A 19294-nucleotide genomic window follows, 5' to 3' on the forward strand; every position below is an offset into this window, starting at 1 on the left:
TGACCCCCAGCACTCTCATACCCACCATGAGCAATCTAAGGAAAGCTCCAAACACTATGAGGAATACCTAGGTTTGAGAGATGCCCATGAGGTAAACTCCAAAGAGAATTAGTAACAAGTTTAGGAAAAGCCTTAGAGGAAAAAAAAAAGCCACAAGGACTTCAGCAGTATCTGGAGGAAACTAATTAAGAAATACAAAATAGAAAAGCTAGGGAGGAAAAGATGGCAAGGGAGCCTGACTCTTAGAACAGAATTCACTCAAAAACTGAATGCCTTGAAAATTAGAGTAGGCCAGTCAGAAAACAGTGACTTGATAAGAAAATATGACATATCAAAATAAGACCAAAAGAATGAATGAATAAATGAAGTATTAAGTACTTACTATATTGGGGGGGGGGTTCATATAGAAAAGTAATACTTTCCTTGTTCTAAAGGATTTTATATTTTGATAGCAGAGACAACACATATGAAAGGTTTCAGCTATAATTCAGATGGAAAGGTCCCATGTTTGTTATAGTGGCAAAGCAGATGTTAATGCTTCTTCTTTTATGTCATTTCCATAATAAAAAATATACCAGTTTCTGATGCTAAAACATTTGACAGTACCAAGAACTTTAATGACAGAAACTTTCTTTTCTGGGTCTTCAATAGATGTGGTTGTTGAACCTGCAGGTGTAGTTGTCAGACTGCATCCCCACAAGGGTTGCTCCCTAAAATGATGGTTGAAGGGAGTGAGTGGAAGCATCACTATTTCTAAGACTCTTAGGTTCAGGGCCTGGACTGTCTCTGATAAGGTCTGAGAGAAGATGATGGTGAAGGTGGTGGTGGTGGTGGTTTAATTTGTCTGGTACAGGGGTGGGGAACCTACAGCCTCGAGGCTACACATGGCCCTCTAGATCCTCAAGTGTGGCCCTTTGACTGAAATCCAAACTTCAAAACCTTATTCTATGAAGTTTGGATTTCAGTCTAAGGGCTGCACTTGAGGACCTAAAGGGCCATTTGTGGCCTCAAGGCTGCAAGTTCCTTAACCCTGGTTTGGAACATGCAACCTCCTGTCTTTCCATCAGAATGCTCTGCTGCTTCAACTATGCTGACTTGCCTGTCCTTTGGATGGCAGCTGGCTCGCAAGTGATGGGGGGATAGCTAGTTCCTTCTTCATAGGAGCTGCTCCTCTGGATGCTGACTGTGAGTTCTGGGCTGGAAGCAGGACTTGTGGCTTGAGGAGGAGGTTGGGGGGATCTGCCACTCTCAAGGCTCCCAGGCCCATCTGCCTGTTGATGGCAGTTGGTCAGCAACTATTGCTGATGGTAGACTCTTTCTCCACAATGATTTCTCCCTTCAACGATTGCTTAAGGGACTGGGCTGGTGGTTTGCAGGTCAACGCTGGGAGAAAAGAAAAGAGGAGAAAGTCTAAGAAGTATAATATCAAAAACAACTGATGTGGAAAACAGGTCAGAAAATTACAATCTAAAAATTATCAGACTCTTTAAAAAAGTTTAATCAGAAAATAAACCTACATAACTTATTTCTGGAAATTTTCTTAGATGAAAACTGCCTGGAACTCTTAGAGCCAGAGGGCAAAGTGAAAATAGAAAAAAATCCATTGGTCACCCCCAGAAAGAAATTTTAAAATGAAAACTCCTAGAGACATAATAGCCAAAATCCATGATCTCAAGAATAAAGAAAAAATACTGCAGGCAACCAGAAAAATGAGTTTAGATGCTAAAGAGTGACAGTTAGGATTAAACAAGAATTAGCAGTTGTCCTTTGAAGAAGAGGAGAGCTTGGAATAAGGTATTCCAAAAAGCAAGAGATAAAGAATACATAAAGGACAACTTTTCTGGCAAAATAAGTAAGAACCTACAAAAGAAAAAATGGGCCATTAGTGGAGTAGAGGATTTCCAAGCATTCCTGATGAAAAAGTCTGAACTGAGTAGACAATTTGAAATAGAAATGCAGGTACCAAGAGAAACATAAGAAGGTACACATATCTGTTTAATTGAAAGGGAATATGTAGTGATGAATTATGTACATATTACTAAGGGAAAAGAGATGTCTTCTTAGAACTTTAATATTTTATGGATCATAGAGAAAGTTTAAAATGACAAATTATGAGTGTTTTTGTTTTGTTTTAATGGTTTTATGAAAAAACAAAAATGGGAGAGACAGGGAAATCTTGCATATAATTGTTGCTATTGTTCATTCATTTCAACTGTGTCTGACTCTTCCTGGCCCCATTTAGGGTTTTCTTAGCAGAGATTCTCGAGTGGTTTACCATTTTCCTTCTCCAGCTCCTTTTACAGATTAGAAAACTGGGACAAACAGGTTAAGTGACTTTCCCAGGGTCACACCACTAGTAAGCGTCTGAGGCCAGATTTGAACTCACGAAGATGAGTCTTCCTGACTCCAGGCCTGGTGCTCTATACAATCTGCCACCTAGCTGCCCCTTACATATACTAGAGATGTATAAAATGAAGTGTGTATAGTCATAGAGATATTGATGGGGGGGAACTGGCATCCTTTGAATCTCATTTTCGTCTGAACTGAATAAAGAAAGATTGAACACAATTATAGACACACACTTTTTGATACGGAAATACATTATTCAAAAGATAAATAGAAAAGAACAAAAAAAGGGTAGAAAAGGGTCTAAGAAGGACAGGATAGTTAATGGAATAGTCATAAGTAAAATAAACTCAAATGTTGGAGGGAGGAATGTGAAGGGAGAATTAAAAGAAAAGGAAGAATTGGTAAAAACCTGGAATCAGGATTGGGGTAAAGACAAAAAATTACAACAGAGAAAAAGGATGTTTCATTATAATATTACAAATGTTAGGCAGATTCCCTCTCTTCTACCATATTCTTATGTGTAAAAGAGGGCTATGAGAGCAAAAAGGGAAAATTACAAGAGGATGGGATGAAGGGAAAGAACACAATTAACAATCATAACTGTGGGTGTGAATGGAATGAATTCAGCCATAAGATGGAAAAGAATAGCAACATGAAAATAGAAAGCAAAATATGACTATGTTGCTTGCAAGAAATGCTTGAAACACAGATTCTTATAGAGTTAAAATCTTTTTTGCTTTAGCCGAACTAAAAAAACCAGATAGCAATCATGATTTCAGATAAGGCTACAGTAATAAAATAAAAAGATAAGCAGGAAAATTATATTATACTTAAAGGTACCATAAATAATGAATCAGTGTGTGTGTGTATATATATATGTATATATATACACATATATATATATAGACAGACATCAAATAAAAAAATAAGACATCTAAATACTTAAAGGAAAAACTAATCGTATTAGAAGGAGAAATAGACAGTAAAACTTTGGAGGAACTTATGTACCCCTTCAGACCTAGAAAAATCTAACCAAAAGCTAGACAAGAATGAAATTAAGGGTCTGAATAGAACTTCAGAAAAATTAAAGAAGATACATCTCTGGCTATTATCGAATGGGAATAGGAAGGAAATGATATACAACTCAGATATATATGATACTTTTACAAAAATTTACCATGTGTTGGAACATAAAGACTTCACCAAGAAAAAAATGTAAATACTCAACACATTATGTACTGATTTTGTTGTTTAGGTGTTTTTCAGTTATGTCTAACTCTGTGACACCATTTGGGGTTTTCTTGACAAAGATTTTGGAGTGGTTTGCCATTTCCTTCTCCAGCATTTACTGATTACAGTGCAACAAAAATTATGTTCAATTAAGGTCTCTTAAAGATCTTAAAAGTAATCAGAGATTAATTAACATAATTCTGAAGAATTAGTGGGGCAGGAACAAATTATAGAAACAACAGAACAGTTCAGCAAAGAAAATGACAGTAGTGAGAATACATACCAAAACTTATGGTATGCAGCTAAAGCAGTTCTAAGAGGAAAGTTTAATTCTCTGAGGACTTTCATCAACAAAATAGAAGGAACAAATCAATCAATTGGACATGCAGTTTAAAAAACTTGAGTAACATTGAAAATCTCAAACTAAATAATAAAGTAGAAATTTTGAAAAGCAGTGATTAATACAATTGAAAGCAAAAAAAAAACACTGCTGAATCTATGAATAAAACTAATAGCTGCTCTAATAAAAACTAATAGAGTAGATAAGCAATTAATTAGCTAACCTGATTTTAAAATGAGAGAAAACTAAATTATTTCTATCAAAAATTTAAAAAAAAGAGTTTACAATTATAGATGAAGTAAGGGAAATTTTCAGAAAGCATTTTTCCCAATATATGCAACTGGTAACTTAGAAGAAATGGATGAATACTTAGAAAAATAAAAAATACCCAAATTAACAAAAGAATAATTAGACTAGCCCATTGTCAGAAAGAGAAATTGAATAGGACATAAAAACTCTCAAAGATTTTTAAAAAACAAACTCAAGCATTAGATGGATTTATAAGTTAATTCTGTCAAACTTTCAAAGAACAATTAATTCTAGGACTACACAAGTGGTTTAAAATAATAACAAAAGAAGGCATCCATCTCCTTCTACAAATATTGCCCTGATACCTAAACCATGGAGAGACAAAGCTGAGAAAGAAAACTATAGACCAATATGCTTAATGAACATTGATGCAGATATTTTAAATAAAATATTAGCAAGCAAGTTACAATAACATACTAGAATGATTATACATTATGACCAGGTTGGGTTTTCACCAGAAATGTTGGTTTGGTTCAAAATAAATAATGCTAGAAATATAATAAACAATGTTAAAATATAAAAAATACAAACCATATGATTACATCAATATGTGCTGTAAAAGCTTTTTACAAAACTCAATACTTCTTTCTATTAAGAACTCTAGAAATCACAGAAATAAATGAACTTTTTCTTAATATAGTAAATAATTTATGTCTAAATCCAAGAGCAAATATTATATGTAATGCAGAAAAGTTACAGGCCTTTCCAGCAAGATCAAGGGTAGAACAAGAATGCCCATCATCTCTACTACCATTTAACATGGTGCTAGAAATGCTAGCTATAATAATTTAAAAAAGAAAGAAATTAAAGGAATAAGCATAGGCAAAATTATTGCTTTTTGTTGATAATAATGATGATGTGCTTAAGGAACCCCAAAAGTTCTCTAAAATTAACTGAAATAATAACATGAGCAAAAGTTCTCTAAAATTAACTGAAATAATAACATGAGCAAAGCATGCTGATAAAGCCACATAAATAAACCATCAGTATTTCTGTATATGTAACCAACACAACCCTAGGAGAAGAGCTAGAAAGAAAAATTCCATTGAAAATAATTAGTGAAACTATAAAATATTTGGGATTATATCTACTAAGATTCACCCCAAAACTATATGAGTCCAACTCTGAAGAAATAGATAAACTTCAGTAACTAGAGAAACATTCATGGGTAGGTTAAACCAATATAACAGACATGGCATTTCTATTTAATTTAGTTATTCAATGCCTTACCAATCATACTACCACAGGATCACTTTCTAGAGCTAGAAAACATAATAAAGAATTCATCAGGAAGAACAAAACATCAAGAATATCAAGGCAATTCAAAAAAAAAGTAGGAAGGCAAGGGACCTAGCAGTACCACATCTCAAAACTCTGCTATAAAGCTATAGTCATCAAAGCAATATGGTGCTGGGTGAGAAACAGAGAAGTTGATTAGTGGCATACATTATGTACCCAATATACAGAAACAAAGTGTTTGATAAACCCTGTGATCCCAGTTACTGACCATTTAACAAAAATTACTCTGAAAACTAGACAGTGAAGTGGCAGAAATTAGGTTTAGAACAACACTTCAACCATATACCAAAATAAGCTTCAAATGTATATGTAGCCTAGATAGAAAAAGTCACATCACAAACAAATTGGAGAAACAAAGAAGAAATTAACCTTTTGAATCTATGGACATAGGAAGATGAAATGGACAATTTTGATTACTCTGGATAAATCTAACATAGTATAAATTAGAAGGTAAAGAGATGTCTTGCAAAAATCTTTGCAACAAGTTTCTCTGATAATAGTTCTTATATGCAAAATATATAAGGAAATAAGATTAAGATCCAGTCCCCAATAGATAAATGGTCAAGGGGTATTAACAGGTAGTTTTCAAGGGAGGACATCTAAGTTATCAACAATCATAATGAAAAAAAAATACTCTAAATCACTAATAATTACAGAAATGGAAATTAAAGCAACTTCAAAGTTCTACTTTACAACTATCAAACTGGCAAAGATGACAAAAAAGGAAAGTGGCAAATGTTGTAGGGGCTGTGGAAAACCAGGTACACTAGTGTGTACCATTGGTGGAGTTATGAATTAGTCCAATCATTCTGGAAAGCAATTTGGAACTATGCCCAGAAAGTTAGCCAGCTGCCCATATGTTGGGCCTGGAGTCAGGAAGATCTGAGTTCAAATTTGGCCTGAGATACTTACTAATTGTGTGACTCTGGAAAAGTCACTTGCCTTTGCCTCAGTTTCCTATCTGTAAAATGGAGATACTAAGCACTAGCACCTACCTCCCAGGGTGGTTGTGAGGATTAAATGAGGTAATATTTTTAAAGTATTTAGCAAATTTAAATGCGTTTAGCATTTAGCACCTGGCACATTGAAGGTGCTTAATAAATGCTTCCTTCCCTCTCGCTTCTTCCCCCATTCCCTCCCTTCCTTCTTCTTCCCTCCTTTCCCTCCCTCCTGTGCTCCCAGGAGTGGCTAAACAAATTGTGTTATGTGAATGGAATGGAGTATATTGTGCCATAAGGAATGATGGAATGGACAATTTTAAAGGAAACTGGGAAGACTTCTATCAACTGATGCAGATTAAAGCAAGCAAAACTAGGAGAATAATCTATACATAACATTATATAAAAAACAATTTTAAAAGACTTTAGAATTCTGATCAACACAATGATGTTCCAGATCCAAAAGAATGATGATGAAACATGCCACTCACCTCCATATAGAAAGATGGCAAACTTAAAATGTGGAAAGACATATTTTTGGAAATGGTTAATGTGGAAATTTGTTTTGCCAGATGATACAGCTATCCTTAAAGGCTTTAATTCTGGATTTGTTTTTTGTTTTGTTTTGTTTGTTTGTTTGCTCTTGGATTTTGAGGAAGGGATATATTCATAAAAATGCACTGAAAAAATAAAATGAAATCTTTTTTGATAGGAGAAATGGAAGGTTCTAATAATTTCCTCTTGCCAGGTAAATTAGAATGTTATTTTCAGAAATAGACTGACAGAAGCACTAACATTAAATTTCTTTCTCTAGGATTTTCAAATTTACCACCTCACACCTTTAGAAGAAGAAAGCTCTGAGGCTGAAATAGGTAACTGGTTTAATTTTTTCTCTTTATAATAAATTTTGGTTATATGTTTTATTACTTTTAAAGTTTCTATTAATATTTTTACATTATTCATTAACATAATGTATTATGAGATCTTGGTTAAGTATAATTTGTCAACATACTTCGTGGGCAGTGTTCTCCAAATGATAAAAATTAATCTTTGCTGAAGAAAAGAGACTGTTCATAGCTCTCCCAACAGAATGTCAGAATCTTATTTTCACAGAATTTGAGAGATGGAAGGGACTTCACCAGGCATCTAGCGCAGCCTTGATATAAAAGGGATCTCCGCTATAATATATCTAACAATTATTGATCATCCAGCCTTTGAAGATCTGGGGAGGGAGAATAAGATAGCTTATTCTACCTTGGAACAGCTCAGATTGTGAGGAAGTTTTTCCTGACATTAAGCCTAAATTGGTTTCTTTGTAACTTCTACCTACTGTTCCTTGTTCTGCCCTCTAGGGCCAAACAGAACAAGTCCAATCTTTCCTGCACGATAGCCCTTTCAATACTTAGACACCTATCAAGTTTCCTCCCAATCTTCCCCATTCAAAACATGCCACCTTCCTTCAAACTATTTTTATATGCCATGAACTTAAAGCCCTCCACTTTCCTGGTTGCCTTCCACTGTACATTCTCCACCTTACCAATATCTTCCTTAAACATGGTTCCCACAACCGAACACAGTCTTCCAGATAAGGTCTAATAAGTAGAGAGTACAGTGGGACTAATACTGCCCTATTCCTGGAAGCTTTTGTGCCTCCTTTAATGTGGCCAAAGATCATACTAACTTTTTTTGGTTGCCACATCGGTCAAGCAGTATTTATTCAACACGTACTATGTGCCAGGCACTGTGCTAAGTACTGAAGATACGAATAAAGGCAAAGAAAAGAAAAAAACAAAAACCAATCTTTGCTCTCAAGGAGCTCACAGTTTACACACTCCTGATTCATATTAAGCCCAGTAAGCCCGTCAGATCTTTTTCAGAAGAACTGCTGTCTGTCCATCTTGTGAGGTTTTTTAACCCAAGTGTAAGATTACATTTATCTTCCATTGTCATTTATATTTCATCTTACTATATTTAGCTCAAAACTGTAATCTGTCAGGTTCCTTTTGAATCTTCCAGTGAACTCTAGCTATCCTGCAAAGCTTCGTATCATGTCCAATTTTGATTTTAAAAAGAATTATATCTTTACCTAAGTCACTGATAAAAATGTTATATGATGCAGAAGCAAGCACTCCACTGGATACCTCCGGCCATGCTGACACTAAAATACAAGTACCGTTCGAGTCTGGCCTTCCAGTCATTCTGGATCCATATACTTTTATTAATGTCTAATCCATCTTCTCCACGAGAATAGCATGAGATTGCATGTGCTTCTCTAAAGCCTAGGTAAATTAAGATCTACAACATTCTCTTCATTAACTAGTTTTGTAAAAGGAAATGAGATCTGGCACAACCTGTTCTTGATGAAGCTGTGCTGGTTCTTTGTGATCAGTTTCCCTTTCTAGATACCAACCAACCATCTTTTTTAACGAACCATTACGCTCATTGGCCTACAGTTTGCAGACTGTTATATTCTCTTTTTGAAAATTGGAACATCGTTTGACTTTTTTCAATCTTGTGATATATCTCTTATTTTCCATGATCTTCCAAGGGTCACTGACTGATTCAGTTGTCACATCAGCCATATCTTTTAGTACTGGAGGAAGATACAGTCAGTTCTGCTATAAGGTGATAGATGTCTTCCTAAAAATCACCTTACTATTCAAAATCTTGAAATAAAAACCATAGCGTTTCTGGATAAATGGGTGATAAATGGGGTTAGGGTCATAGCATTTAGAAACTTCTTCAGTGACACATTAAAAAAATAAGACCCTAATAAAATTGTTTTATAAAAGCTAAATGGCTAATAAATACATAAATACTATAATTAAATAATGGCAGTGTCTGCAGCCCTGGTTCTTACTGAACCTAGGTTGCAAAGCTGACTCTGGTTACTGGTGTAGGTAGGGTAGGGTGGAGTGCAGAACATCCCTCCCCATCCTTAGCTCCCACTGTGCCACAAGATATATAATAAATGGCACTTTACCTTGAAAAAGATCTGAAGTTTGCTTGTGAAAGTGGGTACGGGAAAGGCTATTGCTCATGAGTTACTCTAAATTACTCAGTTACTAGCATTTCTGTGAGTTACCATTATAGCAGAATTGACTATAGTTAACTGGGCCAAGTGATTTGACTTTTTTTTTTTAAGTCGTGTGCCACTCTTCTTGACCCCATTTAGGTTTTTCTTGGCAAAGGTACCAGAATGGTTTCCCATTTCCTTCTTGAGCTCATTTTACAGATGAGGAAACTGAGGCAAACAGATGCATCTTCCCAACTCCAGGCCCAGCATCCTATCCACTGTGCTATCTAGCTGCTCCAGGGTGATTTGAATTAATCAAGGGCAACTAAGTGCTCCCTGACTTTTGCCTTATCTTAAGTATCTCCTCCTGGTCAGTCATTTCTGTTTTCTCTTTCTGGTATAAGAGCCATTCTCCGTGGCTGAGAAAACAGAGACAGAATAAGAAGTGAGCCTCTCTTTCTTCTCTCTCTCTTGTCAGTGAGCATTATCCTATCCACTCTAAGCAAGGGTCCTGTCCCTTCTCTGATCCTCTTTTTTCTCTCAATACAGCTAAAACAAAAATAAACCAAAAACTATGTTTGTGGTCTCCTCAGCTTTCCTTGCAAGTTTCAGCTTATTCTGAGCTAGAGCATTCCGTATACCATTTTTATTGGACTGTGCCACACTCTAATATTTCTCCTCTGTTATCTGCCTTTGTTCCCATCTTTTGTACATTTCTTTTAAAAATCTGAGTCGGCTGGTGCATCCACACTGGACTCTTGAGACAAATTTTACTTTACCTCATTATTGGAAGTATTTCTCTTCTATCTTCAGGATTTCATTGTTTAAAATCTCTCATTCCTCCCGGACTTCCTTCCCCTATTATGGGATCCAGTGAGATCTAATCTAGTGTTGAAAAAGAATAGGAATGCTATACTGTGCATTTTAGGTACAACTCTTCCAGAAACAATTTAACATTAATCTAAAATCAAGCACTTCTACTTTACAGAATGTCCAAATTGACAGTTCCATCCCCTTCCTCCAGCCCCACAATGCTCTCAGATATTTCTCTGTTGTTGTTTTTTTAGTTGTGTCAGACTCTTCATGACCCCATTTGGGGTTCTCTTGGCAAAGATACTGGAGAGGTTTGCCATTTCCTTTTCCAGCCCATTTTACAGATGAGGAAACTGAGGCAAACACAGTTAAATGACTTGGGTCACACAGCTAGTAAGTGTCTGAGGCCAGATTTGAACTCACAAAGATAAGTCTTTCTGACTCCAATCTGGGCACTCTCTCCATTGTACCATGTAGCAATTTGAGGCAATTCAAGATTCAATAAAAAGGTCACAATATATTAAATTATAGCTTAGGGTTAACCAAAGTAAAATCTTCATCTAAAAAATGGTAGTCGCTTCATATACTAAAACTTCTCCTTCCTTCCTTGACTGAAGGATTGAAATGGATGAACAACAAGTGGTGCCTGAATGGAAAAGAGGGAACTGCTCATGGGTGGGTCATAGTATCAATAACTTCTTGGGGTGAGGAAGACAGGGATCTTAACTGGAAAACATACTTTTTCTTCTAAATTTAGTTACCAGGCTTAATCCATTTTCTTAGACCTGAGCTTTTGTTCTTAATCTTTTTGCATACTTTCCTAGTGTAAGGAAATTATTTTAGGCTGGGAAAATATTTATTTCTTACTATTTTCAGCTGAACTAAAGGGAGGTTTTTGAAAAATATATGTTTTCCATGTCATGTTACCTCTAGAAACTAAAATCTCAACTGAAATCAACTAAAATGTAGGATTTGTGTTAAACTGTGTCTAGATTTTCTTCCCCTTCTCTTTCATAAATTCTTGGAGGAAGGGGTCATTTTCCCCCGAGATACCCATCTTTTCCACCTCAACCACCAGTTAGTTCTTCCCTGTTAGTGAGAATCAGATCAGAATAAAATTTCACTTTGTTGGTTCTTCTACCTTTGAAGGATGAAATAAATCACTAAGGTAATTCAAGAAGTTAATGACTACTTTGTTTTTGTCAGCGTGCTCCAACAGGTGTCTTAATAGAGCTGGAGAAGGAAATTACAAATCACTCCAGTATCTTTGCCAAGAAAACCCCAAATGGAGTCATGAAGAGTCAGACATAATTGAAACAACAGAACAACTGCAACAAAAAGCTAGCATTTATATATTGCTTTAAGTTTTACAAAGCATTTTACAAATATTGTCTTATTTTATCCTTCCAGCAACGTTGGGAGGTAGGTACCATTATTATTCCCATTTTACAGTTGAGAAAACTGAGGCAGGCAACAGTTAAACGCCTAGGGTCACAAAGCTAATAAGGGTCTGAGGCTGAATTTGATCTCAGGTCTTCCTCCATTTATTCACTTCACCACTTGATGACTTCTACTATATCATTCTTGGGAAGAAAGCACCTTCCTCTTCAGAACATCCAGCTTCTTCTTCTTTAGGAAAAGCCTCAAATATTTTTTTAAAGCTGTAACTAAATAGCTCTTTATTCCTCTTTGTGACTCATTTCTACCTTCCACTATCCTGTCAAACCTCTTCTTCCTTCCTCCCATCTGACATTCTTTTATTCCCCTCTCATTAAAACCTCTCCTGTTTCTTCTTGAATACTTCATTCTTCCTAACAACTTGGGATCGTGGAGATGTGTTCTTTGAGCCCCTTTATTTTCTCCGAGAAAGATGAGGCTATTCTTGGAACACATAACAGTCATTTGGCAGTGGCAGAAGTATGATCATTGCATACAATGCAGGTCAGTGCATATTTTCACGTACTCTCCAAAATGGTTGATTTCAGCTATTTTAAAAAACAGTTTATTTGTGGGTATTTACACTTCAACCTTATACCTGGTCAAGCCCTTACAGTCAGTTATGACCTCTTAAGAATTTGATAATCTCACTCATTTTTCTTTAGCCTCAACAACTTCTCTGCCACACCTATCTCCTCTTTTGGCTTGAACTAATCAATCTCCTGCCTGTTTCACCCATTTGCCTCACTCACTAATCCATTCTGTTCATTTGTTTATCCCTCTTCCATTTACCTTTTATTTATTTTGCATTGTCTTGCCAACTATCTTCAATTTATCTCTTGAGTTTACTTCTTCAGAGTCTATTCTCCTGTTCCTTCTTAATCCTCCTTAATTTATTGTCCTTGATTTTGCTTCTCTCACAACCTGGAAATAGAATATGGACTCATATCTGGGTCTAGAGATAGTTCTTCCTCAATTTCTTCAAATTTCTAACCAAAATTCAACCTGTGACCTATTTCACTAGTTCAAACTCTTACAAGTCACCTACACAATTCTCTTCTCTTAATTGGCTCAAGTCCTTCTCTAGTTGCCTGTACCTTCTCCTACAGATGCTTAAAGTAGAATTAATTAATTAAACTTAAATACTGAAATAAAGTGGAATGTATGTAAATCAAAAATGCTTCAAACTTTCCCTCGTCCTTCAAATAATGAAATCAGGGCATCCAGATTCAATTTGAATTTGAGACTAAATAATCAACATACACTTCTGACATAGCAGTTCATAAATGAAAAATCTAATATTTGAAAGTTGGAAACCTATCATTTCTTTGTCAATTTGAATAGGCCTCCCTCACTGAATTATTTTTCATATGTAAATAATTTGTCCTCATTTAAAGTATTAGAATATTCTTAATGTGATGATCTTGCATTTTGTACAGATTTTTGATGAAAAGTTTATTCCCTAACAAGGAAACCCATTGTATTGTTAAAAAAAAATTCTAATTGTCAGAATTGACTTTTCCATTGTCTCCTTGTAACAACAGTACTGCTTGCAGCTGCTGTGGAAGTGTAAGGCCAATAACACCAACATACAGGAGGGCTGCTAGCACAGGTTCTTTGATCTGCTTTTCTAAGGAAAGCAATTTTAAGGAGTTAACAGTCTTTCTTTAATTAAACGTACATATGTCATTCACTTAGTTCAGGGGAAAAAGTCAGCACCATGAACGTCAGAGCAAATACAAACAGAAATTACAAGCAGAAATTATATAAACAGAGCAAATAACAAATCAGCAGACAGGGCTTGTGTCTGTCCATAGCAATACATACACAGTTACCAGAGAGAGAAGCACCAACATCTGGGTTTTCAAAGCCGGGGGTATTCAGAGTCTTGTGTGGCCAAATTACACAAACATTCTTCTGATGAATGAGCCCCCAAAGCAAAATGCTAACCTCAGAGTATGTGTGTGTGTATGTATATATATATATATATATATATACATACACACACACACTAATTCAGGGTCAGAGGGTGTCCCAACCATGTGACTCAAACTCATGTGACTTAGGCTTTCTTGTGACTTAAGCAGGTGATCGAAGACTCTTGATTCAAACAAAGGCAAGACTCAATCAAAGGCATTTGATTGCCTTAGTGCTGAGAAGCACTTCAAAAGAAAAAAACAGTAAAAAGTCCCACTTTGCTTGCCATTATACTCCTCAACATCACTAGTGGCAGCCTCTGTTGCTTGATGTGGCAGGGAATACACTTCTTGTGGTTACCAATTTTTAGACAATCATAAATAATAGAAAGTTCTTCCTTATTTTGAATGGAACTCTAAAGATCTATCATTACGATTAGTTTCAAGAGATGGGAGAGAAAGGATAGTTAAATATGTTGCTGTGAATTTCCAAAGAAGAGAAGATACTGGGTAGCCCAGCAAGGAATATACTGATTAATCTGTCCCTATGAATAGGGTGGTTTGAGAAAAGAGGCCAGCATTAGAGGAGGTGTCAAAAGATGTGTTCTTTACATTGGCAACTTTTAAAAATTACTGTGTAAGAGAAGTCTATGTCAATATGACAGCTGTACCTTTGCACATAAAATACATTAAAGCGCTCTAGACCCAACAAGAGCTGGAAATGAAAGGGAAGAATAAAATTATCAGAGTGGGATGGATGGCAACAGCTGAACCAAGGATGCCAGCCCCTGAATTCACTCATTCAACAAATATTTATTTAGCATCTTCTATGCCCAGGGCCTTGTGCTTGGTGCTGTATGGTACATAGAGACATACAAGATAATGATTCTTTCCTAGTGGAGCTTTATTTAGTAGAGGATATAAGAATCAGATACAAATAACTGTGGAATAAAATAACGAGTTAAAGTGACAAAAGAGAGACGAGGAATGCTATGAGAATACAAAGAAGGGAGTTTGAGCTAAGTGAATGTCATTGGTTATTTATGATAGCTAGTATAGTTGTGTTTTCTTTTTGTTAAAATATATTGTATTTGTTTGAATCTGTGCCTTTCCCCCTACTAGACTGTGAACTCCATAAGCACAAGGACTATGTCTTTTAATCCTTGTAATTTACTAATCGAGGGGTAGCTGTGACATAGGTATCAGACTTCAAAATCAAAAAGACCTGAGTTCAATTGCTCCTTCAAACATGTGTTAGCTGGTGACCCTGTGCCACTTCTTAACTGTCCCCAGGCAGTGCCTTCTCCAACAGTAAAAAGGAATTTCCCCACTGGGAGTTCTGCACACAGATGAACTACAGATCTAAGCCCAAAACAAATTAAAACAAATATAATGTAATAGCTGATATTTGCATTGTGTTTTATATTTACAAAGCTATTAATACACATTACTAAATTTTGATTCTCATAACAACCCTATATGGTAGGTAGTACAGATAATTAAATTCATTTTGCAGATAAGGAAGCTAAGTCACAAAGGCACTGTGACTTTCCCAAAGTCACAAATTGGTGACAAGCTTTGAATCCAGATATTCTCACTCCAAATTTTGTCTTCTTTCTTACTGTAGCAAAGCTGTCTCTTTTTAAACTACCCTCTAATAGTGTAGTATGTATAGTCGGTAATGAATACATTTTGAAGCTGCTGAAATTTTTTTATATTTTAATCTTTTTTGATAATTTTTTTATTTTAAATTTAAATACAAAATGAGAAAAGAAAAAAAAAAACATTGTCCTATACACAGCAGACGATAAGAGAGGATTCAATATAAAACAATAAATTTCCATTTCAAAAAAACCTATATAAATAAATATTACACATTGTTTTCAAAGCTGCTCAGCTTTTCTTTGCATCCTCACTGGTTTTCTTTTGTTCCCTGCTGTGTTCTTTTTACTCCACCCCCCCCCCACCACCCTAAAGAAGGCTACAATTAAGCGTGGAGATATATATATATACATATACAAAGATATCTATAAACATATACATATACACTCATACACATATAAGTAAGACCGTACTATGCTTATTGCCTCCTGTCATCTTTTTCTCCGGAGGTGGATAGCATCTTTCCTTCGTAAGTCCAAGTCTTTCTATGTTTTTTCAACCAGATCATCATTTCCTACACCACAGCAGTATTCCAACCTAATCACATCCTGTGGGAGAGATTGTCTATGAAAGTTTTTTTCCCTTGATTTTCTGCATTCCTTCTATTCTTGGCTACATAGGTTTTATTTATACAGGAAAATTTTAATTTAAAATAATCAAAATTATCTTTTTTACACTTCAACAATGCTCTCACATTATAACATAGTTTAAGGTCTTATACTACTGAATTTTCTTCCTTTACATCTTTTTTCCCTGGTTTCTTTGAAGTTCCTGACCTTTTGTTCTTCTAAATAAACTTTGTTATTATTTTTTCTAATTCAGTAAAATAAATTTTTTGGTAATTTAATGGAATAAATAGATTAGCTAGGTAAAACTGTCATTTTAAAAATTATATTGGCTTTACCTACTCATGAAACTTCAGTTATTTAGATCTGAGTTTATTTGTATAATAAGTATTTTCTGTTTATGTTCATAAAATTCTTGTGTCTGTTTTGGCAAGTATGTGCTCAGGTATTTTATACTGTCTAGGTGTTTTAAATGATCTAAAACAATATTGAATAATATTGCTGACACATAGTGTAGTTTCTCTATTTTTCACTTTTGATTAAATAAATCTATGTTAACTTTAACTTTGTCTCATATCATAATTACTATCCTTACTTTTTTTACATACTAAATTCTGCTGCAGTCCTTTATTTTATCTTTGTGTGTATCTCATTTTTATAATGTTTCCTGAAAGCAACATGTTGTTGAATTCAAAATTTTAATCTGCTATCCATTTCTGTTTTATGGGTAAATTCTTCCCATTCACGTTTTAAGCTACAATTACTTGTTGTATATTTTCCTCCTTCCTATTTTTCCTCACTGTTCTTCTCACCCTATTACCCTATCCCTCCTCATTCCTCTGCTTTACTTCTACCTAATACCTTGTCCTACTACTCCTTAACCTACCCACCCATCTAAGAGTCCCTCCCCTATCTTCCCCCCCTCCCACCCCCTTGCCCTCTTATTTCTTTCTGAATTTAGAAGATTTTTATATCCTTCTAAATATATATGTTGTTCCCTCTTTAACCTATTCCTGATGAGAGTGAGGTTCCAGCACTACCTGCCCTCCCCCCTACTAGCTTCTTCTGTATCAGTTTTTCTTTTTATGCTTCATTTATATGAGATACTTGCTCTTTTTTTATCTCTCCCTACACAGTTTTTTTAAGGATCACCCCATCATACTCAGCTCAGCTCACACCTTTCAAACTACCCAAATAATGATGACAATCATAAGAGTACTTCTAATATTTTCACATATATGAAGTAAAGAATTTGACCTTATTGAGTCCCTTGTAACTGGTCTTTAATGTTTACCTTATATTTCTCCTGGATGTTATATGTCACATTTTCCCTAAAGTTCTAGGGTTTTTGTCCCAAAAACCTGAAAGTCTTTGAGTTTGTTCAATGTCTTTTTTATCCTTAACTTTGATGGGCAAGTTATCCTTAGTCATAACCCCAGCTTTTCTGGTCTATTACAAAACCTACAGTCCTTGAGTGTAGTAGTTCCTAGGTCTTGTGTGATCCTTATTATAGCTCCATGATATTTAAATTGTTTTTTCTTGTTGCTTCCAATATTTTTTCCTTAACCTGAGAACTCTGAAATGTGGCTATGATAATCTTGTAAGTTTTCTCCCTGGGATCGCTTTCAGGTGGTGATTGGTGGATTTTGTTTCCATTTCTACTTTGCCTTCTTGTTCTAGAACTTCAGGGCAATTTTCCTTGATATTTCTTATAATAGTGTGTCAAGATTCTTTTTTTTAATCGTAATTTTCAGGTAGTCCAACTATTCTTATATTTATAATTTCTCCTCAATCTGTTCTCCACATAAATTGTTTTTCTGATGAGATATTTCACTTTCCATTCTATTTTTTCATTCTTTTGAATTTGTTTTATGATTTCTTGGTGTCTTAGGACATCATTAGCTTCCCTTTGCCCAATTCTAGTTTTCAAGGAACTATTTCCTTCCTTTAAGTTTTTGATTCTCTATTTCTAATTGGTTGACTTTCTTTTCATGATTTTCTTGGATTGCTTATTTTTTTTTTCTAATTTTTCCTCAATCTCTCTTACTTGATTTTAAAACTTCTTTTTAAGTTCTTCCAAGAATTCTTTTTGTGTGAGGGACCATTTGACGTTTCTCATTGAAAAAAGAATTTTTTTTAGATCCATTATCTACCTCTGAATATGAACCCAGATCTTCTATATCCCCATAGTAACTATCTATGATTGGGCTCTTTTTCTTTCAGTTATGCATTTCTATTTTTTTAAATTTATTTGCTGTTTTATTGTTTTATTTTGTTCTCAGCAGCTATTAGTGTAATCAAAAGTTGTAGTCCCGAGGTATGGGGAATGATGCTTCAAGCTTCAGATCCTTCTTACTGTTATTTTCTGAGGTCTGGCTCAGGGCCCAACCTCGGTCTCTCCTCTCCACTCCTAAGCCACAGCTAGGGCCCCCAGCCCCACTGTCCCACAAATGATCTTGTTTCCTGCAGTCCCTCCAGTGGTTGCAAACTACTGCTGTCTTCTCTGCCCTGGAACTGAAACCAGGGACTCCACTCTCCTGTGAGTGCCTACGGCCAACAGGGTCCCTGCCCCTCACTGCTGCACTCACCATGTGTGTGCTAGCTCCCCACTGTGGCCACAGCTGGGGACAGTCTGTTCAGCACAGCGCTGCTTGGCATCTCTCAACAGTGGAAGGTCCTTCAGTCTTCTGCTCAGCTATCAGACCCCCTCACTCTGTCTTCAAGACGAGAGTTTGTAAGGCTGAGGCAGCCTCTCAAACTAGCTGCCTCCAGGGCTTGTTGTCTGTTGATTCTTCAGAGTCGGCCTGAAGGTGTTGGCACTTTCACTCAGACCAAACCTCTGCCCCTGGAGTTCAGGTCTTTCCTGGGGTCTTAGGAGGACAACTGCTTTACCCCATGTTTCTTTCTGCTGCTGTGGGGTGATGTTCTGTCTCTTTGCGGAGGAAATTTGGAGAGCTGAAAAGTTTTTTTGCCTACTCTACCACGTTCCCAGAATCCTCTTGTATTTAATCTTTCAAAAAAAAATTTCTTGAGCAATAAAATGTATTTCTGATAACCCAGAAATTTTAAATAGTTATTTTTTTCCTCCTATACCCACAGTGGACCCAAGGATCATTCATGAAAATATGAAAGAGAAGCAAAGAATCCAAAGAGTGACACAGGAAACTTTTGGGAATTATGTCCAACCAAGAATAGAATTTGCACAATATAAGGTAGAGATTGTCTGTAATATTAACTTTAAGTTATAACAGTTTTTAAAAATGCTAAAGTGAAAAACCTAGGTATTTTAGTACAAAACTAGTAAATGGATGGGGGCAGCTAGATGGCTCAGGGCATAGAGCACTGGGCCTGGAGTCTGGGAAGACTTGAGTTCAAATCACGCTTCAGACATTTACTAGCTATGTAACGCTGGGCAGTTA

At 35.7% G+C, this 19294-nt stretch overlaps 1 protein-coding gene across 1 annotated transcript in view; it reads left to right on the top strand.

Annotated features, from left to right (window-relative positions):
• The window catches only part of CENPN (centromere protein N), a 48651-nt gene that overhangs the window by 23513 nt on the left and 5844 nt on the right, over positions 1 to 19294 (top strand). The window contains exons 8-9 of the mRNA XM_036748796.1: positions 7280 to 7337; positions 18975 to 19087. Of these exons, the coding sequence (XP_036604691.1) occupies positions 7280 to 7337; positions 18975 to 19087 (171 nt within the window). The remainder of the gene's footprint in view (positions 1 to 7279; positions 7338 to 18974; positions 19088 to 19294) is intronic.

Source organism: Trichosurus vulpecula, chromosome 3 (assembly GCF_011100635.1).
Source record: "Trichosurus vulpecula isolate mTriVul1 chromosome 3, mTriVul1.pri, whole genome shotgun sequence".
Lineage (NCBI taxonomy): Eukaryota > Metazoa > Chordata > Mammalia > Diprotodontia > Phalangeridae > Trichosurus > Trichosurus vulpecula.